This window comes from Podarcis pityusensis (assembly GCF_964106645.2).
Source record: "Podarcis pityusensis genome assembly, chromosome: 8".
Lineage (NCBI taxonomy): Eukaryota > Metazoa > Chordata > Lepidosauria > Squamata > Lacertidae > Podarcis > Podarcis pityusensis.
The window spans coordinates 51,406,379-51,431,730 of record NC_138033.1 but is presented as its reverse complement, the minus strand read 5'-3'; the positions used below and the strand labels follow the sequence as shown (position 1 = coordinate 51,431,730).

General features: G+C 43.0%; 2 protein-coding genes across 3 annotated transcripts; one reads left to right on the top strand and one right to left on the bottom strand.

Annotated features, from left to right (window-relative positions):
- Positions 1-258: 258 nt before the first annotated feature.
- COX4I1 (cytochrome c oxidase subunit 4I1) lies at positions 259-7,496 on the bottom strand. Its single transcript, XM_081017868.1, has 5 exons — positions 7,365-7,496; positions 5,340-5,419; positions 4,397-4,561; positions 4,141-4,272; positions 259-546 (listed from the first exon to the last, which is right to left on the bottom strand). Exons 1-5 carry the CDS (start codon positions 7,493-7,495, stop codon positions 410-412), a joined length of 645 nt encoding a protein of 214 aa, XP_080873994.1. The 5' UTR covers position 7,496; the 3' UTR covers positions 259-409.
- A 111-nt stretch (positions 7,497-7,607) lies between these two features.
- Positions 7,608-22,425, top strand: EMC8 (ER membrane protein complex subunit 8). 2 transcript variants are annotated; one of them, XM_081017870.1, is made up of 6 exons: positions 7,608-7,664; positions 8,111-8,185; positions 16,896-16,972; positions 17,708-17,777; positions 19,540-19,634; positions 21,042-22,425. In XM_081017870.1, the coding sequence occupies exons 1-6, from the start codon at positions 7,623-7,625 to the stop codon at positions 21,199-21,201; spliced, it is 519 nt and encodes a 172-aa protein (XP_080873996.1). In that variant the 5' UTR covers positions 7,608-7,622; the 3' UTR covers positions 21,202-22,425. The 2 variants fall into 2 exon arrangements, with proteins under 2 accessions (XP_080873996.1, XP_080873995.1); XM_081017869.1 differs by lacking the exons at positions 7,608-7,664; positions 8,111-8,185 and adding an exon at positions 8,700-9,104.
- Positions 22,426-25,352: the final 2,927 nt, after the last annotated feature.

Here is a 25,352-nt window from a genome sequence, read left to right as displayed (position 1 = left end):
CTAAGTGCTTATTAAAAATGCATCAGCACACTAGATGCTTCCAGAGTTGCTGGATCACATAAGATGCATTTGGTATTTCAGCAGCCAGAATGCCCCAGAGATATTTTTTAAAAAGATTATCTCCAAGAGATGGTCACAAAGTCTTTTTTTTTAAAAAAAAATTCAACTTTTAATCTTGCTGTGTAGATTTTACATCTAAAAATATAGCAAGAGGGACGATTTATACTTCCTTGGACCCTAGAACAAAGGAGAATAAACTTGTCAAGCAAACCAAACATTTATTAAAGGTTTCTCTTTCAATAGAGGGGTATTTTCTTCCCCATACACAGAAGCAGCGAGGTCACATGGAGATGAAGGAATGGTTTCAACATTTCAAGCCAGAACAGGAGTGGCGATCCCTGGAGTGCATTTATTTTTTCCATTCATTCTTTTCGTAGTCCCACTTGTTCGAGAAGCCGTCAATTGGGTTCACTCTCATATCTAACATTCTTTTGGTCTGCATGGCCTTCCACTCATCTGTGAAAGTGCGAGGGATTGGCCCAAAAACTGTAAATTGAAAAGCAAATTACAATAAGCTCATGACATCTCCAATTTGTCAACAGTAAGAAGTACATTCCATCCAAGCTTTCCCCAAGCCTAGAAACAATAGAACTTATTTGCTTCCCAAAAGGATGCAGAGATGAAAGCCCACTACACAGTTAACTCAGAGCAGGGGTTTCAAGTGCATATTGTTAGGTAAGATTTATTGCTTTACTCTTGTCGTCCAGCACACTTCCCCCTGCGAGCCTCTGCAGGTCGTAAAGCAATTAGCAGAATTGCACAGCAGTTCGTGTAGAAAGGGCAGCAAAACAGTCCCACACGTTTCTTCTTTCCTAGTAGCACTTTATTTGCTCAAAAGTAGCATATTTACAGTTCATATACACCATCTGATTCAAGCTGCATTTTGCGACTCTCTCTCAGCTTGCAGCTGCGTAGCAAAGCTGCTTTCACTTTTCACTCAGCTCACAGCATTCCAAGCTGCTTTCCTCACGTCCTGGCTTACTTCCCTTGTAAGCGCCTCCTCTCAGCCTCGAGACACAGAAGGTTAACCCTTCACTACACCCAACACATATGTCACTGTTTTGTGGAACAGCATCCTAGTAGAGATACGACAGGCCCCCTCCATTTGTATTTTCTGCAAACAACTGAATATTTTTTTGTTTCAACAAGCTTTTTCTGGCAGGATGTTTTTAAGTTTTTAAGTCTCTCTTCGGCTTTTTTTTGGTACTGTTTTGAAAACTACTTTAGTTGTTTTTATTGTATGTTTGTAAATTGTTTTGTGGCTTATGTGAAAGGAGATTCATAATCATAAATAAAAAGTATCTGCACATCTGATGACTGCAAGTCATTTAGAGACTTTATCTTTTAGCATCCAACTACTGCTATCTGGCTTAAGACCTCTGAACAGAGACACAACGCTCTGTGTGAGTCAAAAGCTCAACGCTCTCTCAGCATTATCTGGCCCAGGTACATTTGAAAGCCACCTCTACTCTGCCTTCAGAACTAAAACATGAAAACATCTCACAAACATCGTTCGGCCAGATAATAAATAATAATAATTTTTTATTTATACCCCACCCTTCCTGGCTTAAAAACCGGACTCAGGGCGGCTAACAGCAAATATAAAACACTGATTAAAATGTATTAAAACAGCATAAAATACAACATAAATGCAGCATCAATGTCAATAAAATTCTAAAATTCAGGGGTCATGGGGGGGTGGAAACCCCAGTCAGTAGACATCAAATGATCACCAGGGCTAACTGACTAAGTTGGTCCTACTAGGGCCAGCAAGGACACCAAGGAAGAGCTTAAATGTGGGGTCCCAGAAGGGTTTCTTCATAGAAAAGGAAAGGGAAAAGGGAATAAGGGATCAGGCTAATTCAAATTGAAGGCCAGGTGGAATAGCTCTGTCTTACAGGCCCTGCGGAAGGAGATCAAGTCCTGCAGGCCCCTAGTCTCATGGGACAGAGCATTCCACCAGGTCGGAGTCGTCACTGAAAAAGCCCTGGCCCTGGTGAAGGACAGTCAAATCTAGTTTTATGTTAACAGATATTTGTTCCCAGTTCACACTGAATTTACTGCATGGCAGCTGAGGTCCACCCAAGGCCTTTTGCTGCCCAAAGCAAAGGGCAAGATGTAGTGGAGGCTGCTGCCTATTGGAACCAACACTAGGTGGAGCCAGAGCTAATGACAGGTAGGCCACCCCTCGACTGGTTCTAAGAAAGCAGGCAAACTAAGGTTGGTTGGGCTGTGCCCCATTCTCCCTAAGGGTCCTGCTTCCACTGACCATATGGCGCTCGCTCACTCACCCCCATTCCAAGTACCAAAGCTAACTAGACTAGCCACTGAATCTTACTTCCAACACTGGCAATGGAGCAGTGTCCGCCACACCTCAGGGAAGCAGGCTAGCTTAAAAGGCACAGGACAGGTTGTGTGGCACTCATGGCTCTCTCCTCCAACAGAGGCAGTGGCTGGTGGATCCAGAAGCAACAGGCAGAGAGATACCATTACTGCCCCCCTCAGTATCTGCTGCCTGAAGAAGTTACCTCTTTGGCCATTGATAGGGCTGGAACCAGTAGCAGCTAGTGAAGACTGCACACAACAAACAGAAGGGAATTACTTTCTGTAAATTCAATCACTGACACACCTGTCAGAATGGCAGGAGCAAATGCTGCTTGCTCCTTTGCCCTGCCTTAGCCAGGAGCGTACTGATTATTTTGACAACACAGATTGAGGCAAAAAACAGTTGAAGGTAATCCTACTTGGAGAATTAGTCTGATGCAGTACCATGCTTGCCTTCTAAAAACCGACTTTCACTTAATCACTAACTTAATGTTATTTTATTTACTGAACTTATAATCTATCCTTCCTCCCAAAGGAAGGAAACTGTAGGCTAGCCCTGGATGTAAAAAGGATGAAAACCTACAGAAATGTTAATGAATTGTGCACAGTACCAAGTAGTTACTCTAATTCATTTACAGTGGTACCTTGATTTACGAACTTAATCCATTCCAGAAGTCCGTTCTCAAACCAAAGTGTTCTTAAACCAAGGCGTGCTTTCCCATAGCAGCACGGGACTCAATTTACAAATGGAACACACTCAACAGGAAGCAGAACATGTTCTGCTTCCAAGGCAAAGTTCACAACCAAAACACCTACTTCCGGGTTTGTAGCATTCTTAATCCAAGTTGTTCATAAACTAAGCTGTTCTTAAACCAAGATACCACTGTATTTGTTTTAGAGTCAATTTCACTGTTTAAGATAATACCAAAAAGACACCTTGCAATTATATCATCATTAGGCTTGATGTTTAAATATTTTGTTGTTCTAAAAATTTGTGCTATGTAATACCTGACTATTATTTGATCAGATCTTTTTTTCTGAGCAGTCAGGTGCCCAACTCTTAATGGCAAATCAGATAGTCTCCAAGTAATTAAGGCAAGAAAGCTTAACAAAATGTTTGGATCTATTGTTGCTTGAGATGGCAATAATTTATGTAGCTGAAATGCGACCAGCTAAGCTAACGACTTTTGTGAAGTTATACACAACCCATCTTTTAAAAGGAAGTCTGGAAAATAAGCCATCTGAGGCACTCTTGCCCCTATAAGCTTATGGGAGATGGGGATCAGCTACAGATCTACCTGAAGATAGACAGACACCTGAGATTTGCCTGTCCCTATTATGACAAAGATGAACACAATGTGTTTTTCTGTCCAGGGCCTCCCATAGATCCAAAGCCAAGAACCTGTGGCATGAAAAAGAGTGAATAGCCCCATACGCTGTTGTGTTGGCCATTAAGCTGCCTCAAGTACAGCCATCATATTATTAAAAAAAGACAACTCTGAATTGCCAAAGCAGCTTCCCAAGAGAAAACCTGGATTTAGTTACTTTAAATTGCCAGAGCATAGCAATGATGCAAAGAGCCATATGTTGGCGCAAATACACCTGCAAGTGTAACTGCTTAGTTCTTCTACATTACTCAGTGCACATGCACACACACCTCTCTCCTTACTCTTGGGATCATAAGACATGCACTTCTCACTTGAGACACCTTGCTACCTTAATAGTTAAGATGCTCCTTAAATGCCAACTACTTACCATACATCCTTTGCCAAATGACAACAAAAGCAGTGAGGCCTATAAAGAAGAGTGTCCCACCGAGAATAGTCTTCCATTCAGATGACCCCTTGTTCATTTCAGCAAAGGTCTCATTGAACTTGATGCGGTACACTGAAGGTGGGGAGAAGAGAGGGTGCAATTGAGATGCTGAAGCTTAAAGTTAGCCAAGCCACCTTTGCCTGCCACCCTGCTTTCCCCTGTTCCAACACAGCCCACCATAACCATAAATACTTACATGCAACCTTCTCAGCAGAAGAAAGGGCAGTCCATGATGCCTTCTCTTTCTCCTTCAGGGCCTTCTGCTCCGAAGAGAGACTTTTTGTAAACTGAACTTCAGGCAATGGAACATCCCGACGATCGATGTAAGCTGGCAGGCTGAAATCTTCCGTTTTTGCAATACCTGTTTGGCAGGGAAAATAAGAGAAATCTCACAAAGATACAATCCCAGGAAGCTTGGAATGGCATAAACCAAACAAAGGTATCAGAGCAGAAGGGCACACACTAAAATTTGCACTGGGCAGTTTCATCTTTTAATTTCTCTTAAGAAAGGCAGACTTTAAAGACCTGCTGGTCCTTCACACAAGAGGACCCACAAGAAAAATAAGTTAGTTCTGGAAGCATTATGTCATTATGATGGAATTGATGGGGGGCAGGGAACCTGTGGCCCTCCAGGTGTTACTGGACTACAACTCTCATAATCCCTGACCATTGGCCATGCTGGGGTTGTTGGGTTCTATCTCATATCAAGGTCACAGGTTCCTCATTCATGGAACAGACGATAGGCTGTAATAGGGCATGTGGCAGATTTAAAGCCATTCAGCTTTTCTCACTTGTATGGGAAAGTCACTATTTGTCACTCTAATCTATTTTAAAGGAGCTGTTGTGATGAAATATCACCGTATATGCTGAAATGTACTAAACCTATGTGAACAGTTTTAGAATAATTAAGCTAAGATGAGAGTCAGGGGGAGGTAGTGGTTAAGAGTGTTGGATTAGGATCAGGGAGACCCAGGCTTACATGCCCACTGTATAGTCTTGGGCCAGTCATGCTCTCTCAGCCTATGTCACAGGATTCTTGTAAAGATAAAACAGGGAAGGGGAAGACCGCTGTATGCCACCTTAAGCTCTTTCTAAGAGAGGTGGGGTAAAAATGTAATAATAATAAGCCATCATTTTACCATGCCCATGGGCTCTCACACAGACTGAAGTGGAAATGGCCCGCTTGCCAAGAAGACTAAATGCCCGAGAAGCCAACATCCTGAAAGAGAAAAAGGTACAATGTTATATATCAGACTGAATCCAGAAAATGCAATTTTCCTTCTGTGTTACAAGTACCATTGGCAGCTTCTTGCAAAACACTGTCCACATGTCATTTCTTGCAGCATTGTCTTTCTTACAAAATACAGTGCTGGAATCTCACAACTCTAATGACCATCCAGCAAACCAAAATGTAGCCTACTGAGTAACATTTGGAGAAGATGCAGACTTAGGTTTTAAGGGCATAAAAATAGAAGGCATCAACAAGCAACAGACTCCCAACTCCTCTCACAAGAAAGGACTATCAACAGTTTCTGCATTCAACTAATCAACCTCTCACAAAGAAAGAGCTGGAAGGGAAAATCTTCCACCCACAGGTGACAACAAAAAAATCAGGGGAAGGGTGGTTACAGCTACAGAGTTAAAACTGAATGTAAGCTTCCGCACCGCATCCTCCTTTTTAAAACAATCTAGGACAACAGATACCTGGGATTTTCTATGCTCTGCTTTCAATATATTTGCAGCAATTGCATATACGCATTGCAAGAAGGGCAATAAGCATCCCATACATTTAATGGATAAACAAGCATAGGACTGCAGCCCAGTGTGTCTTCCCAACAGGTTGTCAAGTAGCCTGGAGGGGGAATGCAACTCTGTTCCAATTCATCTAACAAATAAATCATAATGATCTTGGTATCATCAGTATCAGAAGCATGGAGGTGATGATACAAGAGAGAGCATTTTCTGTGGTTGCTCCCATATTGTGGAATTCTCCCCCAACAGAAGATAGATTGGCTCCTTCCTTGGTATCATTCTTCCAGCAGCCTAGACCTTCCTATTCAGACAGGTCATTGAAAACTAGGTGCAGACAATGTTGACCACTTGGTTGCTGTAAGGGCAATTATTATTTCAATGCTATTTTAAATTTGTTGTATTTAAGTTTGTTAACTATTGTTTTTAACTAGTTTTTGTTCCTTTGTATTTTATAAGGATGTTTTCAATATGTTGTGAGCCACCTTGAGTCCCAATTTGGGAGAAAGGCAGGATATAAATACATTAAATAATAGTAATAAAACTTTTCATGCCATAGGGAAGCATTACCACTTGTTAATTGCTGTTATTAACAGCTTATGGGATATCTCCAAAGTTGACAGCCCAACTTCCCAAAAGAAAGGAACCCAAAATATTTGTAACAACTTTGTTACTTTCCAGAGTAGGGGTGAGGAACATGCAGCCCTCCAGTTGTTATGGGAGGACAACACCATCTGCTCTAGCCTTCATGGCCAGTAGTCAGGGATAACAGGAGTTGCAGTTTAGCAGCATCTACCTGGCCACAAGCTCCCCACTCCTGTTCAACTCTGAACATATATACTCAGATGTAAGCCCCACTGTACTCAACAGGCTAGTGGACAGAGCAGCTTTCAGCATTGATTAAATCCTGCATTGTTGAGCCTTATTTGTGGAAGTAGACAAATAAGTAGACACATGCATAAGGCTGGGCTATTAAGCCTTACTAAGTTCAGCAGGGCTTACATTCAGGGTACAGGTGTAAAGAGCTGCACTTTTACTTTCCTGCATCCTGTGCATGAGGCGGGGCTAAAATGCTTCTGAATGTTTAACCTGGGAGCAAGCCCCATTCAGATCGGCGGGGCTTATCTCTGAATAAGGGTTGGTCCATTAAACCCCAATGAGTGAAATGGGGCTTACTGCCAGGTAAGCGTGCAAAGGGAGACATGTACCTGTCTGCCTACCCCTTCATCTCCCCCAGGGCAACTACCAGCATCTTTTCCATTCTCCATCACCAACCCCAATCAGGATACCCCAATCAATAAGGAAACCCCAATTAAGCAGGATGCCTTCCTTCTCCCCTCCTCCCCGCAACTCCCCACTCCCGCCACAGGCCCTCCCCCTCACTCTTCTCCGGTGAAGCGGAGCCCCTCCCTCACCTGCCACCACAAACCCGAGGCAGCTCGTGTCCTCTAAACCCCGCAGAATGAGGACGGAAAGAGGGAAGGAGAGGGAAGCGGAAACGCAAGGCAGCATGGGATAGCGACGGACCAAGCGTGCCGCGAAGCATGACGGGATACGTCGAAAGACATAGATAGATATAGGAAAATGTAAAGTAACCAGGTATCGTTTACGCCATGGGGTGATTTCCGCGTTAACATCAAGAACATCCAGCTTCACTGAATTGACCTTCCAGAATGAAAAGAGAGAATCTTCTCTCTATCCACTTACTTCGCACCGTGAATAACCTTAGACACCTCTAAAAGTCGCTCCTTGTCTTTTCTACCCTAAACTACTAGTATCCAAAACGTGTAGGGCAGAGGGCTAGTGAAGTCTGCTATAGAAAAAGTACAGAACTGTATATAGAACTGTTGTTTACCTGTGATTGGGTAGCAATGCTCTCTACCAAAAACTCCAAAAGTTTTTTTATTGGAAGAAGGAAAGGCAAAACAGGGATTCAAAAGCAACTTAGAAGGTGGTTTTTCAGACAATTGTGTGTGTCACTCTTCCTTTTTTCTATTTAGGAGGGCCAGGGAGAGTAAGTTTCCAAAGTGCAGTTCACAATAAATAAGACCTCAATTAGATGCAATGTTAACTGCTCTCTTTGCTTCTACGGGGAGGGAGAGATATCCCGCCTAATAGTAATGTAGCTACGCTAAAGTACCTTATTTTCTCCACTTTCCAGAGGAGTAACAGAGCAATCATTAACAATGTCTACTCAGAAGCAAGTCTCCTTGAATTCTGTGGTTCTTACTCCCAGGTAAGTGGCGTTAGGATTGCAACTCAAGTCTATTGCAGCAAAAGAAGAGAGAGAGTGCAAAAAGTGTTGTAGCATCTTAAGATTAGTAGAAATTGTGCCATAAACTTTCGTGGACTAGAGCCCACCGTATCAGATGCACGCTTATGCCATAATAAAATTTGTTAGCTTTCTAGATGCCACCCAAAAAAAGACAAAGAGTTTTCCTCCTCGGAATCTCTTGCCTCTTTTATCCCACATAAGACAGGGGGGGAAACGGGAGAGGGCCGTCAAAAATAACTGAGCAACCTTGTTTGTAGACAATGGAGCCGTAACTCTATGCGTTCCAAAAAAAAGGAACAACTTTAGGTTGGCTTTTTTCGCCGCGAGGTATGACGGGAGGTAAAGAAGGCGGAACTAGAGAAGACCATAGATATGAGTCTAGAAGAGCCTTCGCACCCTTCCTCTGTACTTCAGCTATGGGACTTGGAGAGGCTCTTTTCGCGACACTTTTGCGCCGCTCCTCCTCCTCCCCGTTCACCGCTTTACGGCCAGTGCTTGGCGGCGGGCCCGTGGAGCCGGAAGCGGGCAGCGGCGGTGGTCGTGAGGGAGGCCGGAGCTGCCCCTGCCGAGCGGGGCCCCATGAGGAGGAGGAAACAGCAGCGGCGACGGCTGTGCTGACTGAGGCGGGGCCCCGGCCAAGATGAAGCTGAGCACGCAGGCCTACTGCAAGATGGTGCTCCACGGCGCCAAGTACCCGCACTGCGCCGTCAACGGGCTCTTGGTGGCCGAGAAGCAGCCGCAGCACCACCAGCAGCAGCGAGGCCGGGAGAGGGAGCCGACGGGGCCTCACCTGCCGGCGCACGCGCTCTTCGTGGACTGCATCCCGCTTTTCCATGGCAGCCTCGCCCTGGCGCCCATGCTGGAGGTGGCGCTCACGCTGGTGGGTGGGCCGGGGGGGCTGCCAAGCGGGTGGGGTCGGGGGCAGAAAGCCGGCGTCGACAGTCAATTGAGCTAGACAGATGAACCAATGGGTCTACCGCGGTATAAAGGCCTCATATTGTCATCATTCAGAACCACGAGGACTAGTATCTTGCTTTGATTTTAGGGAAGGACCCTAACCCCGTGGTCGAGCACCTGCTCTCCATGGAGAAAGTTCTTGGTTTAGTTTCTCAGGGGCTGGGAAAGACTCCTCCCCGTCTAAAACCTTAGAGAGCCACTGCCAGTCAGTAAGCGCTGAGCTAAGTGTGGCAATGGCCTGACTCAATGTAAGGCCGCTTCCCATATTCTCATTTAAACCTTTTATTCACAACCATGAGGATTAGTGTCTTATATTACTTTTAGGGGAAGCGTCTTAACTCCATGGTAGCGCATCTGCTTTACATGCAGGAGGTTTCTGGTCCAGTCCCCAGCAGCATCTCCAGGTAGGGGCTGGGAAAGCATACACTCCTGCCAGTCTGAAACCCTGGGGAGCCTGCTTCCAATCAGTGTAGACAGTACTAAGACTCAATATAAAGCAGCTTCTTGTGTTTCTTTCCTCCTCAATAGGAAACTGGTCCTTAACTTGTTTGCTGCTTTGGGGGAAGGCTTCACTGTGAATAGAGCTTCTATGCCTTATAGTGAACATCAAATCCTCACTTCATCTAGCTCAGTATTATCTGTCTGGCAGGATTTCAGGCAGGGGTCATTCCTAGCCTTACCTGGAGACTCCAGGGATTGAGCCTGGGTTTTTCTGTATGTAAATCATGGGGTCTTCCACAGCCCTTCCCCTAAAAGTAAGGTTCCAGTTCTCATGGGTCTGAATGAAGGGTTAACATAGGAAGTTGTCAGTTGGTTTCTCTACCTCAGTTGGTTTCTCTACCTCAGTACTGTTGACATTGTCTGGCTGGGAACACCAGGAATTAAGCCTGGGGCCTTGCTTCTACATGTGATGCAGTTGATTTACGGCCTTTATTAACTGCTGAGGTAATATACTTCTAAATATAAGATTGGGGGGAGGGAGCAAACAGCAAAGCAGGGGGTCTGTTGCCTTAATTCATGGCAGATATGTCCGTTGAATGCTGTTGACTATAAGAACTAAATGGGGCCTCCCTGTCTGTAGGCAATATAGTTCAATATGCCACATAACGGGACAGATGAGGAAGGCAACTGCTACCTCTGTGCTTCTCAAAAAACTTATGGCTGGCCAATGTTGGAAACAGGATGCTGGCCTATATATAACCTCCCCGTGAAGAGGCAGGATGCCTTAGAAAGACAGCTGTTGGGGGGCTTCTTTTGGGCTTTCCTTAAACATCCACCCACTATGAGAAATTAAGGGTGCGGTACTAGATGAACCGTTATAATAACTTCCTCTAACTGTCCTCCAGATTTTTGTATAACTCCCTCGAACTCTAGTTGGTCAGAATTTGGGGGTTGTGGGAGCTGTATTTCTAAACATCTGGAGGACACCAGGCTGGGGAAGGCTGCCTTCTACACAAATTCACAGATGATCAGGTAGCATACCTTTGGATATCACATGCATGCAGAGGACAAACAACAGAGGGGGGCTGATATGTGGCCTTCCCAGGGGCATCTGGCCACATCCCTTCAGCATGTTACCTGTTAATAACCCTTCCCATTATCTAGCACAGAGGAGATTATGTTTCCAAAGTTAGCACCTCTATACTTTTTTCATTGGTTTGTAGAAGCTGAACTTTCAGCAGTTACAGGACAGCAGGGGGGTTGAAAAGCTGCACCTGCCCAACGGTCCTTGGCAACACAACTGCTAAATGTACAAAGGTCCTTGTGTTAAATATTTCACAGCATCACACCACAATACCTTGAAAGACCTATTGTCTCAACATGTGTCTGCCTATACAGTATACCAAGATCTTCAAAGGAGGCTTTTCTTTTTGAGCTCCCACCATCTAAGGGCAGTGGGTGGCTATAGGAGAAAGGACCTACACAGTGATGGGAACCCAACTTTGGAATGCTAACATATCATCCACCTTGATGACATTTTGGCACCAAATATCTTTTCATTTCTCCCAGCTTTTTCGTCTTTAGTCTTTATCAACTTGGTGGCCTCCAGATATTTTTTACATCAACCCCTGGCAGCATGGCTGTGCTGACTGTGGCTCATGAAAATTGTAGTCAAAACATCTGAAGGGTGCTATGTCCGGGAAGGGCACTCTTCATATTGTTTTTGCAGTGCTTGCTGTTCATTTTAGTTTTGCTGGCTGATTATTATTTTTTTACTGCTTTTTAACATGATGTTTTAATGTTCCTGCTCTAATTTTTTGTTGTGGTTTAAAAAAACTTTTTTGTAATTCACCCTGGGAATCTGTTGATGGGTGCACTATAAATCAAGCATTGAAAATAATAAACATTTTGGCCGCCTGGACAGTGCATAGCCTGTGATATCTCTTCAGATAATAACCAGCGTGTTCACAGCCCCTCTGATATCAGAGTACTTAAACCGAAAGCATCTAGAGGAGGCTGGGCAGCAATGGAATAAGTTGTGTTGCTGAGTACAAAGGTAAATGAAGAGCACCATGGACATTGAATTTTAAGGGCAGTGAGTCACTTTGGTATACAGAGCATTGTGGCAGCTCTGACTTTTACCAAATGGAAATCTTTGCAAAATCAGCTTGTAGCTTTAATCGGAAATTGAAATAATTGCAGAATTTATGAAATGCCGCAAGTCCTCAAACAATCTAATTATGAAGAAATTGTATTTCTGCATTTTAAGCTGAGTTGGGATTTGTAAAACTTTAATCAATTAGCAAAAAATATGGCATGCAAATATTGTTTGTGGCAGCTTTGACAAACGTAATCAAGGATAGTGTGAGATGTCTTAGAAAGCCAAGGTGCTTATCCATATTTGTGCAACTTTTTATTGTGCTGCCTTGTGGTTTTGTAAGTGGCATTCAGATTTAACAGCCTATTTGCTGATTGATAGTAGAAACGCCAGAAGATGAAATGTGTATATCAACTTAGGTCCAGCAGTCCTGGTTATATGTCCAGCCAAAAGCCACAAAGTGCAGTGCTGAGACCATCATTAGAAAGATTGAAGTCTAAAGGATAAGAGCAACCAAGCAGGTGCATGAAGGAGATGCAGTATTGAGAGAAAGTGTAGAAAGCAGAAGTTCCCAGTGAAATATTTATTTTGTCCAAGGAAGAGTCTTTGCTCACATCCTGTCCTTTTAAGGTTATTGTCAAAGTACAAGAATACTTAAGGAGTTGCAGAGTAGTAATAGAGAACTGAAAAAACCACACAAGGCCTTATTTTAAGGGAAGGTGATCCACATACCAGCCCTCCCACCACCCCATGCGTAATGATAGGCTTACACAGTTAAAGCCACAATGAACCAATCAACAAAGGATGAATTAACCACATGAGCCAAGCAGATATGCCACCGGAATAGGCTAAAATGGATTCCTCTGCCCAACCAAGGGTCACTAGGCCAAGCTTGTTGATAGTTGTCCATTTGTTGGGAGTAAAAATTGCCTCTAGCTGCCATGCACAGAACCCAGCGAAAGCTGTCTGTGCATTTGTGTTAAGGCCACAAATGACTAAATGCACTTGTGGCAAATGAGACAGTTAACTCTTGGGAATTGCAAGGAGCAATTTGAGAACTACTTCCCAACCGTGCCTGGCCATCTGCAAAGCACATCTACTGAGCTGTCATGAGGAAACTTTATTGCCTGTTAGGGCAATGCTTGTTTTAAGGCAGGTACACGTGCTTGGTGATGTGTATACATTGCCAATATAAAATGGCTTTCCTTACACTTAAGAAAATGTCATTACATTCAAATATGGAAAAATAGCTGTAGGACAAAGAACTGAACTTTGAGGTTCAGTTTGGGAAACAGCCGTCCTTGCAAGATTATGAAATAAATTACAGCTGGCACATGGACAGATCAAGAAAGATGACTTTACCCTGGTATGGTCTAATTTATGCCAGTATTCCTGAAAATGACCCCACCTCCCATCAGCATTTGGCTCAATCTGGTTGACTGAAATTAAAATGTAAACATAAATTTTTATTTTCACTTTGAACTGTGCTCCCACACTCATTAATATACAACACTTTATATTGTTTCATTGGAAACATAAGAGGAAAAATGACTATTACTCATACTTAATCTAAGCACAACCAAAAGGGCTCCTGATTAGGCATTTAGCCTGTTAAGTCTGTTCTATCCTATTTCCCCTTTGTTTTTGTTTAAATCAATTCACAAACCCAGGAACTTGAAAAATTGACCACTAATAATGAAGCATATGTTGTAGATATTCCTGCAAATTTATTACGCTATTTTTGTGATGTACAAATGACATGAGAAGACTTGGTCCATTTATTTGTATAATTTGTTATTCATATGATCCTTGTTTATAAAACCCAATAAAGTGTTACTTTAAAATACAACCTGTTGCTAACAAGCCAGAGCAGAGCTGTCTCTCTCAGTTGCTCCCCTAAAATTGAATAGAAACTGAGCTTCCTATAGAATAACAAAAGGAAAATTTCAGATCAGCTTCTTAATGTTTGCTGTGAGCAAGAATGTTTTATCTGGGTGTTTAGTTTTTAGTTAAAAGATCTCAACTTGCTGGCAATTAAAATGGCATCTAAAAACCCTTGAAATGGGGGTTATGATTACTTCAGCAGTTGGCTCTTTAAGTATAACAATGCCAGCAAATGACAATTTAATGAAACACATAAATCCATGTCATTCTTTTAGAAGAGATTATTTGTGTAGCTTCGTTCTGCTTTTAGACAGTTTAATTCAGGGCTGTAATTATTCTGCTAACCGTGAGATTGATGTGTTTTGCACGAAGCTGGAATTCAGCATCCAAAACGTTCTGCAATCCACTTAATTCCCCCTCCCCCCATTTTTTTAAGATAGTAGTTGACAGCAAAAAGCACAATTGCTAGCTCGTTTTTCCACCTCCCAAAATCACTGGATTATCTTAATCAGTTACATTTATTGTGAGTAGCAAATATGGGGATATATTCAAAAGCCACTGAAACTGGGCCAAAATCTGATATGGATACATGCAGCACTTTAAATCCTGCCTCATAACACCCAAGATGAATTTGCCCCTTTAATTCTCACTGGGTATTTTAACAAAGCTTTGTAGCAGATCAGATGATACATTAGGATAAAATGATAAGAGTTTTATGCAAATATCTTCACTAATTAAAGTGACTGTTGCAGCAGGGGTGGAGGTGCAGAGTAGACACAATAGAATCTGCACCTTATCACCAATTGAGGATCATGTTGCTCTTTCTGCTAAAGCCCACAGCCCTGGTTGCTGGGCAGTTTAGATGTGGGTCTTTTAGAGTGGGGCTGGTGACCAGTTTTCTTGCCCCTTCTCCTCCCATGAGAGTACTAGCAAGTCCAGAGTCCACCAGCCCTTCATTCTGCACAGCGGGTAGGGGACAAAAGAACAAGGAGTTCCCTCCACTCTGACTTGTGCCGTCTGTCCTCTTCCCACCCCACCCCCATGTAGTTTCTACACACATCCTAAGATCCCTCTCCACTCATTCTGCCCCTTCACTTCAATGCTTAATGAAATGACCAGAGGAAGGGCAAGATGGTCTCTCCCCTTCCTTATGCATACCTCTGCTGTCATATTTTACTTCTCTATAAAAACCCTTCTCTTGCTTGTCTTTTCCATGTGTCTGTCAACCAGGTTGGGCTTCAGGAATCCCAACTTATCTGTAAAGGAAAGGAATTGCTATGGCAGGCATATAGCACTTGTTGTTTAGTCGTGTCCGACTCTTCGTGACCCCATGGACCAGAGCACGCCAGGCACTCCTGTCTTCCACTGCCTCCCGCAGTTTGGTCAGACTCATGTTTGTAGCTTCGAGAACACTGTCCAACCATCTCGTCCTCTGTCGTCCCCTTCTCCTTGTGCCCTCAATCTTTCCCAACAGGGTCTTTTCCAGGGAGTCTTCTCTTTTCATGAGGTGGCCAAAGTACAGGAGCCTCAGCTTCACGATCTGTCCTTCCAGTGAGCACTCAGGGCTAATTTCCTTAAGAATGGATGCGTTTGATCTTCTTGCAGTCCATGGGACTCTCAAGAGTCTCCTCCAGCACCATAATTCAAAAGCATCAATTCTTTGGCGATCAGCCTTCTTTATGGTCCAGCTCTCACTTCCGTACATCACTACTGGGAAAACCGTGGCTTTAACTATACGGACCTTTGTTGGCAAGGTGATGTCTCTGCTTTTTAAGATGCTGTCTAGGTTTGCCATCGCCTTTCTCCCAAGGAGCAGGCGTCTTTTAATTTCGTAACTGCTGTCACCATCTGCAGTGATCATGGAGCCCAAGAAAGTAAAATCTCTCACTGCCTCCATTTCTTCCCCTTCTATTTGCCAGGAGGTGATGGGCCCAGTGGCCATGATCTTCGTTTTTTTGATGCTGAGCTTCAGACCATATTTTGCGCTCTCCTCTTTCACCCTCATTAAAAGGTTCTTTAATTCCGCCTCACTTTCTGCCATGAAGGTTGTGTCATCTGCATATCTGAGGTTGTTGATTTTTCTTCTGGCGATCTTAATTCCGGCTTGGGATTCATCCAGCCCAGCCTTTCGCATGATGAATTCTGCATATAAGTTAAATAAGCAGGGAGACAATATACAGCCTTGCCGTACCCCTTTCCCAATTTTGAATATAGCACTTACAATTTTGAATATAGCACTTACAGTTAGTAAAAGCATTTCATGGTGTTTGCTTTGACCACTTTCAGCAGCCCCTAGTAGATCACTGTCTGCATGGCAGGCTGAGACTGTGCGAATGTCTTAAGAAAAACACACAATTAAATCCAGGACCGAAGTGATAACTTTGAACGCAGATCTTCTGCATCCACTGCACTGATAGTTTGATAAAACCTTTTATATCTTTCTAAGTTCTACTCAATAGATCCTTTGAAATTAGTGGGCATGACTAAATTCGGATATTTAATTTCAGTGTTTCTCCTCTGAGTAGGACTTGGAGACAGCTCATCGAGGTGGCTTTCCACAGCTTTATGAGGGGTTGGGCTGATATCCAGGAGTCCCGAATTTGTCCCACCTCCCCTGCAGATTGTCCGTGGCCACCCAGTTCACATTTTGTACAATGGAAATAAAATGTTCCCTGTATTACAGAGGCCCAACTCGTGTTAACTAGAAGTCAGGTATTTAGTGTTGCTGATTCTGTGCTGTGGAACACTCCAGCAAAGATTCCTCAGGCATCGTCACTTTTGAGTTTCAAGCGTCTCTTAAAGACTTATGCCAGTAGGCCTTGGCAGCTGTTTATTTTATTTTATTAGCCAGTGACCTTAACCCCTTCATTAAAAAAAAATAAATCATGTTTTAATGCCACCATTGGATTCTATGATTTGGCATTATAGAAATTCTATCAATATAAATCACATAAATATACATAATAGTGGCCAGTTTCACCGGGGTAGGAGAGCAAGTTATATGTTGTATAGAACATACATTTAAAGTCTTTTATGAAATGATTAACAGCAATAATGTTTCATTTGAGAAGTAGATTTTTTACCTAGTACCCTGGCAGCCCAAAAGTTTTCATTTTGTCCTTGCAACAGCTCTCAAAACGGAGGCACGTTTTCCCATGCTAATAGGTATAAAGTGGCTATTTCAATCCACTAATTCACTAGCTATCACCCCCTGCCCTCCAGTCTGCGTGACGTTAGCCAGTGCTTTGAGTTTTGAATGCTTACAGATTTTTTATTTATGTCCTCTTTCAGATTGATTCATGGTGCAAAGAGAATAGCTATGTAATAGCCGGGTACTATCAAGCTAATGAACGTCTGAAAGATGCCAGGTATGTTGCTGCGACCCATTCAAAAATGGACGTGAGCCACATAAAGGGAGAGGGGCTTGGAGAGAGAGAGAGAGAAAGAAAGAACCGAATCAGAGGCTAACAAAACACCTAGTAGCAAATTCTTCCTGTAGCGCTGTGCTTGTGGCCTTGCAAAACAATAATTCCCAGGGCTCCTTAAGGGGAAGCTGTTACCATTGGTTTAGTTAAATGTGTAGGCCAGCTATCCCTGACCTGATGCTATGGGAATTGTAGTCCAGATTATCCAGAAGGCACCAGATTGGTTGCAGAAGCCTTATTTTTATTTCTTAGGCTTTGCTTAATGCCTGATGCAATGAGGCCCATATCCCATGTCTCTGTGTTACAAGAACAGGAGGTTGGCCAGCATGAGTAAACAGAATAGAGGACTGGCAATGCCCAGCCACCATCAGTTTATTTCAAATCTGGTTTAGCTTTAGACCAAGGTTAAGGAAACTGTTGCCCTCCAGATGTTGTTGGACTCCTAGTCCAGTAAGTCCCAGCCAGTGTGGTGAGTGTTTTTCGGGATGAAGGGAGATGTTGTGCAACAATGTCTGTAGGGCCAGAGGTTCCCGATTCTTGCTTTAGGCCATATAAAACGTTTCCTCTTGAGCACATCATCGGACATCTTATCAACATCTCTTCATTCAAGTGTTCCAATTTCATTATGATTGATTTGAAGAATAGCAGAATTGTAAGTAATTTGTGTGCTTTTTGTAGTCCAAACCAGGTTGCTGAAAAGGTTGCCTCCAGGATTGCAGAAGGCTTCAACGACACAGCCCTCATAATGGTATGTAATATCCTTCCCCTCCCCCCCCCCCCCGGCTGCCTTTTTTCTTTATTTAGTGTACACTTCATGGCCATAGCTAATGACATCAATTGCTTAGATTACATTTTCTGAAATGTAAGTGCTTCAGTTATTTGCAAGTCTTGTAATACAACCCTCCCTCGCTGCCATGAAGTCACACCATCACCCTAAAGCAGTGTTCTTCAGAACTGTTTTCCAGAAAATCCTTCAGTTGCTCAAGTTTCTTCCATTTATTTAAAGTAAAACAAGAAGACAAGTAATGGTGGACAAAGCCCTATACTGTTTCTGACCTGGGTACTCTGATCACTGCCTTCTCTCTAAGAGATTGGGAACCACTACATAGTGGATATGGTCTTTCTCTCTGGCCTTTGGGACTCTTCCAAGACATGCCCCTCACCAGCCCTGCTCTGCACCCTCCACAAGTGTTTTTGCCTACCTGGAAAATGTCCTTGAGCTTTGCTTGCCTGGATGGAGACTAGAGAGAGGTGTCTTGAGAGTGAAGTAAGTAGCCTATTCTGCAAAGGTAAAATTCATATTAATTTCCCCACTTTGGCCTCTGGCCCCACCTACTAGTGGCAGGTGGCCCTCAGAAGATTGCTTGGAAGAGAATGTGGCCCCTGGACTGAAAAAGGTTCCCCACCCCTGCTCTACAACTATGTGTCTTTGTATTGAGATCACTGTCAGCGATGCTTTTTGAGGCCCTGGCTATTTGAGAACTAGCAACCAGCTATTGTTTTAGTGTGGATTGTTTTAATACTGTTTTATTGGCTGCCATCCTGATCATATTAATTGAATAGTAAACTGAATTAATAATGATGATGCTTATTTCCTTGAAAGTTTGTTTCCCCATCACTACGAAATTTATACCTGCAGTGTACAGCTGCAGGGGAACTGTCGAGTGTGTTCTAGATTGCATTCTGTCACCATGGAGCAATGGTTAACAGGCTGAAATTATGCCTTGCATTCAACAAGTGTGTGCCCTTAAAACATGCCCAAGTATCCTTTGCAACCTGCTAGGTGTCTGTGGCTGACCATCATGGATTCCTCAGCAGACAAAACAAGCTGGAAAGAGTTCCCTGAAGGTGGAAAGTTTGAAAACCACTTCTTTAACAGGAGTATGTTTCTAGTTCATTCTCCACATTTCCAACTTAATTTCAAGGGTCCATTTCCAGTGCATAAATTGTAAGGTTGTTCCAGTGTATTTGTCTAGGTGAGAATGCTTTTCTGAATGGGAAGCTCCCTTCTACAGATTCAGAGCATTGGTTAATCTACCTCACTGTTGTCTACACCGGGGTGGGGAATCTTTTTCGGCTCAAAGGCTGCATTCCCTCTTAAGTAACCTTCCAAGAGCCAGAGGCAAAAGTTGGTGGAGCAGCAGCTGTGAATTTTACCTTTGTACAGTAGGCCTCTTTATCTTCCATCCAGACAAGCAAGAAGTATGATCTGCATTCAAGGTAGCATTCCAGTCAGGCAAAAACACTCAAGGAGGGTGCAGAGCAGGATTGGTGGAGGGTGTGGTTCAACAGGGTGTGTGGACTTGGGAGAGCCCTGACAACCAGGTAGAGAGGACAGGTGTTCCCCATACCTGGCCTACACTGGCTGGCAGTAGTTCTTCGGGGATTCAGGCAGGGGAACATTTCCCAGTTCTACTTGGAGCTGCCAGGGATTGAACCTAAAACTTTTTGCATGCAAAGCAGACATTCTGCCACTGAGCTTTCTGTTCCCTCTCTCTGTTCTGCATCAGGTGGATAATAGTAAATTTACAATGGAGTGCATAGAACCAACTGTTCATGTGTACGAACATCACGAAAACAAATGGAGATGCAAAGACCCGCACTTGTGAGTATTCATAGAACAGACCTTTGCTCCTAAGCAGCATTTACATTTTTATATTTAGTATATTTTACCTTGAAACAAATCCTGAGTTTGGAATGCTTCCAAAATAAGCAGCTGGCTATGAGTATGAAACAGTCAGTGCAAAAATATATAATGTACAATCAATACAAGCACACAGCAAATCCAAACAATGAATTAATTCAGCCTTCTTCAACCTGTGCTGGTTGTCTGGGACTGATGTGACTTCTATTCTGAAACATCTGGAGGAGTCAGTTTGGGCAGCTGAATAAAGTAGTTTTTTGCTATTATCCCCAAACCAACTTGATAAATAAAGAACAACATTTTAATGACCTAGATCCAGTGTTAACCTAAGAAAATTTCAGATCTGCCTAATTGAATAATATTTCAAACTGCAAAGCCAACAAACTCAGAACAGCAGCATAGTGTATGAAACATCTTACCAAAGGAAATTGTTAGGCATGGAGGTGGGGCAGGGGGAAGAGAGGAAGGAGGGTTCAGATGTGAAACAACCAGAGTAGTATCCATTGGGAACTAATCACAGTCAGCTTTTGAAAGGTTTTCTGCTCTCCAGAGTTTTTCTAACATGAACAAATAATGTGCAGGGCCTGTCCATGGTATGTGAAACAGTTTAAGGGTCATACCTCTCTATGCCCCTGCCACTGGCCTTGTTAGGATGCAACACTAAGCTCTTGTTCATCCTAGCCTTCCCCAGCCTGGTGCTCTCCAGATAGTAGAACTACCAACTCCCATCAGCCAACACAGCCATGCTGGCAGTAGCCTGTTGGGAGTCATAGTAAAAAATGTCAGGGGGGCATCAGGCTGGAGAAGGTGCCACCAAGAGGAGCAGGAGGAGGCGATCAGAAGCTTTCACTGAAACAAGCCAGATTCATAAACCACCGTTTGAAGTTGCCCTCTTTTAATAAACCATTACTAAGACTGGCCACTGTTTGTCCAGGTTTGAACATAATGCTGTACTGTGCCTAGTTAAAAACAGAAGCATAAGCTTTGAATCTCCTTGTGACTGAGATGGAAGAAGAGAAGGGAGAGGGGAGGGAAGGGAAGTTAAATGAGCGAATTCATCAATGCAACATTTAAGTCATAGATGTAGCACTGCATCTGAATAAGGTCTCTGTGTGAATTGTAGCTCTGTGAGGGCTGTCTAGCAAATACTTCAAACAGGTGCACCTCTCTTGTAACTCCCAGGTTTCCTCAGGGTGAGTCATTTTGACTGAAGTGTTTTTTGTTTTTGTTTTAGTTCGTAGTGTAGCTGACCCTCTGCTTGTCATGCATTGCTGATAGATTTTTCCTTTGCTTTCACTCCAGTGGACTTGGAGGCTGGTTGGTTCCTCCTGAGAACCATTAATTCTTTACTTTTTTCTTGCTTCCTAGTGATTACTGTGAAGACTGGTCAGAAGCCCAGAGGATCTCTGCCTCACTTCTGGACAGCCGGTCCTATGAAACACTAGTAGATTTTGATAATCATTTGGATGACATCCGGAATGATTGGACAAATCCAGAGATTAATAAAGCTGTCCTGCACCTCTGCTAGGGAGTCTCCCATTGACTTGATTTGTTGGCATTTCCACTGTGCTGATGAAGAAGAAACAAAAGGGGGAGATGAATACTTTTTGAATGTAAATAAAGTACTAAAACGGTTCCTTCAAGTGATGTGGAAAGCCAATGAGTGAGACACATCACTTGGGAGAGAGAGAGAGAGAGAAAGGATGTGTCACTATGCAGTCAAATCTTTTTAATGAGAATCCTTGAGGTTCCAACCGTAGTTTGCAGATTCCTCTGTGGACTCTTCTCCTCCTCGGCATAATACGTTGCTGTAATTCTCCAGCCGGGAACTAGATCCACTTATCCAAGCTATTCATATTAAAAAGTTTTGACTAACCTTTTATAACCTTTAGAGAGTAATTTTTAAAAGATTTAAGATTTATGAAATATCTTCCAGAGAGTTAATTGCTAGTTTTATTTTTTAAAGAATCAAATCTATAACTATAAGTGAAAATACGTGGCCAGTTTGAGAGCTGTTGTTCTAAGTGCTAACTGCTGGGTGTTGTGTGCCACCGTACTTGTTGCTATGACATGCTGCACAGGAAGAAAACAATAGCTTGACAAGCAATATACCCACCAGATGCTGCCAAGTTTCTCTGTCGTTCTGAGAATGCTGCAATTTTTCTGCCTATCAGACTCAAATGTAATGAGCCTGGTCGTTTTTCACCATGAGTGGTTTGCCCATACCAAGGGCTCGTTGTGTCTTGAAGTGTTTAAAAAAAAAAAGTGAGTTGCAGGATTGTTCTTTGTTCTTGTTGTTTGTTTCAGGAGTGCTTCTCTTAACCTTGTGGTTAGAAGAACCTTGTAACTTCTGTACAAATGCACACCCATGTGGTATAAACAAGATTACAACTATGAATTTCAGTTCCTCTCATTTTACTGACTAGATTCAGACATAGTTATGAGCGCAACAGCTTTTGGCCTCAGGCTCATGAACTCCCTCTTCACCTTCTCCCTTCCTCCTACATGTTTTGCAGAAAACCATAGTTTCTATTTTGTCTGGACCTGTCTGGGGATTCTGGTTTGCAGAAATCATAGTTTGCCAGGGATCAGATGAAACGGTGAACTGTGGTTTAGTGTAAGCTTGCAAGAGAAGTTTTAATCTCCCCTCCCATGGAGGAAGGGAATGTGCGAGTCTGAAATTTGTCATTGCATCTGACTGCAGCCATTTTGTGATGGTATAGTTGTATTTAAGCACTGCAGAAGTTAAAAATAATAATAAACACACAAATATGATGGGACGCAGCTCAAATCAAAGCTGCGTTGAAATGATTAGGAATTGCTCATGAACATGCCTGAAAGTCTTTTATGGGAGGCACTCCTGTTTGTTAACGTCCTTTATGTCATGCAAACAGTCTTTATAAAGTGAGTTTCAAACAGTTACACTTAGTACTGAGCCACTTTTGCCCATTTGGAAAAGGCTTGTAATATAATACTGTAGCATAAAAGAGTCTTAAAATGCTTACATGTGTCAGTTTAGGGTTTTTTCTTTTCTTTTTCTCTCTACATTTACCTCTTGATGGAGAAGGGGTGTGGCATCTTCCTTGTCATTATTTTACATGTATTTTGTTTGTCTTTTCTATTCCTACGGACCCTGTATTAGCTTAACCTTTATTTATAACACATTCTACATTTTAAGCAGAAATGGTTTGAGGTTTTATGTTGGGAGAAAAAAATGTTTAGCTGACCACCTGCATTTCCTTGCTCCTCCCCCCCCCCATCACCTTGAAAATAAAACCAATGAAATAAGTATGGCTTTTGTAATGATTTGTGATTCCGAGTATGTAGTCCAGATGTGTCTATTCTGACTGGGGCTGATGGGAGTCTTAACTGCAACCAAAGGGCTACAGGTTCCCCACACCCAATGTGACAAGTGTTACTAGAGCTAAATTTAACACCTAGTTGTTGTAGCATGGAGGAATTCTCCTGGTTCTGAAATCTAGACTATACTGCTTTGGAAGGTAGAAGGCAGAACAGAGCCCGGAATATGAATGCATCGTTAACTGAGGTGGCCGCTTTAAAAATTTCTGCTCTCAGGAAACAGCTTTCATTTCGCCCTAAACCTTGGCCTGTCATGCAGTTGGCTGGGCCCACCCTCCCTCTTTGTGTAATGATCTGAAGTCCTCTGATGATGCCAAATGATGAGTGTGTGTTGAGTGCAGTGCATAGAGGAGATTTTAATGTAGTGGCAACTTGCATTTTATTGTCAATTGGAAAACATTCTACAGATGGAGATATTGCTTGGCTTGCATTTAACTAACAGCTTTGCTGATATTCATGTTTAGGTTGATTGCTCAGAAAAGAGCAGAAGGCGTGATGGGCCAATAGAGTCAAAGGCATAATGCAGGTTGCCTCTTCTCTCTGCTTTTCAAACCCTGTTAGCATTACCTTTATTTTCTGCTCGCAGGGGTTCCCACTAAGTGCACTGAAATACTGGCTTCCAAAGTTTGCTACACTCTGCTTCCTTCCCAGATATGTGGGCTTTATAATCACCTGGGCACATGAAAGCAGCATTGCGTGCTCTGCTAATGGCTTCTGAAAGGAAAGCATTATCTGACTTCTGGATTCTTATTATTTATTTGAAAGATTTATAACCTGCCCTTTCATTTGCATTGCTCAGAGCAGCTTACAACAATGATTAAAATGCAGGCCTACAGTTGAACAATATAAAAGGTGTTATGCTGTCTTCAGTGTAAGGTTTTCCCAGCTGGGGGATGGAGGTGGAAAGAGATCTTAAATATTTATTAAGGTAAAATTTACATTCATTGCTCTTCCCATTTTTGCCCCTGGCACTGCCAGCCACTGCTATATGGCCCCTCAAAGGTTGCTCAGCAGGAAATATGGTCCTCGAGCTGAAAAAAAAAGGTTCCCCAGCTTTGGTCTAATCAGACTGGCAGTGTCTCTCGATTAAGTTTTCAGACAGGAGTCTTTCCCTATCTTATCTGGAGTTGTCTGGGACAGCACACAAAATGCTATAGCCACTAATTTATGGCCCTTCCAGGTGAACAATCAGTGGCAGTGAGTGAATAGATCAAGGCACTTTCCCAAAATCCGTAGGAGCGGCCTTCAAATCCAACTGAAGTCCCAGCACTTGCGAAGTCACAGGAACTCATTAGGAAAGTCGTAATGCATCATTGATCCACTCTCCCCCATAATGCTAGTTTGTAAAAAGCTGTGATCATCCACTGATTAATTGAACAGAATATGCCCAGGCACGGAGCCTTTGCAAACTCAATGAATCATTCAGACTCCAGCCTCTGCATTACCCCAGAGACGAGGAATGTGTTGATTTCCTGGGAAATGCTTTGGCTTGATAAGGATGATGGAGGAGGAGGAGGCCATACCCCCAGACACTCGAAGTATTTGTGTTTTGCTTTATTTAGTCATATCTTGGGGATCTGAAGCTCACTCACTAGGATGTCTTTTTGTTTAGGAGCTGCTGCCGTTTCTTTCTGGCAGGGATCCCAGCTACATGTGAGGCAGGGTGCGTGTAACAGCTGAGGCTCCCCTGCCACCAAGATGCAGTAACAGTGGAAAATTTCGCCTGCTGACATTTATCTTCTGTCACGCACCTGTTCAGAGCCACAAGGGACCAGAGTAGGTCTTACATAGCAACCATATTTTTGTGAACTTTAGGGGCATCTAATGTTCCTAATTATCTGAGCAGAACCATTCCAGCTTGCTGTCGTTACAGAGTGACGGTGGAGTGGCTTCTGCTTATTCATTCAAAGGCCTAAAGCTGCCCCATATCAAAAAACTTGGGGAAAGAACCAGCCTTGCCTTTGTAAAACAAACCTCTTTCCTAGCACGCCTGTGTTTATTCAACGTATTAAAAGTTACCAGATTCTTTTTACTGATCATTGGGGGAATTCTTAAATACCGTATTTTTCGCTCTATAAGACGCACCAGACCACAAGACGCACCTAGTTTTTGGAGGAGGAAAACAAGAAAAAAAATATTCTGAATCTCAGAAGCCAGAACAGCAAGAGGGATCGCTGCACAGCAAAAGCAGCGATCCCTCTTGCTGTTCTGGCTTCTGGAATAGCTGCGCAGCCTGCATTCGCTCCATAAGACGCACACACACTTCCCCTTACTTTTTAGGAAGGGGAAAAAGTGAGTCTTATAGAGCAAAAAATACGG

Bases quoted from the DNA above. Each gene is read 5' to 3' on its own strand.
- COX4I1 (XM_081017868.1), bottom strand. From the start codon at position 7,495: ATGCTTCGCGGCACGCTTGGTCCGTCGCTATCCCATGCTGCCTTGCGT. The intron at 5,420-7,364 runs GTGAGGGAGGGG...TTTCTCTTTCAG, and splicing joins CCTCGGGTTTGTGGTGGCAG to GATGTTGGCTTCTCGGGCAT. The intron at 547-4,140 runs GTAAGTAGTTGG...TTCAATTTACAG, and splicing joins CATTTGGCAAAGGATGTATG to TTTTTGGGCCAATCCCTCGC.
- EMC8 (XM_081017869.1), top strand. From the start codon at position 8,865: ATGAAGCTGAGCACGCAGGCCTACTGCAAGATGGTGCTCCACGGCGCC. The intron at 9,105-16,895 runs GTGGGTGGGCCG...GTCCTCTTTCAG, and splicing joins TGGAGGTGGCGCTCACGCTG to ATTGATTCATGGTGCAAAGA. The intron at 19,635-21,041 runs GTGAGTATTCAT...CTTGCTTCCTAG, and splicing joins AGATGCAAAGACCCGCACTT to TGATTACTGTGAAGACTGGT.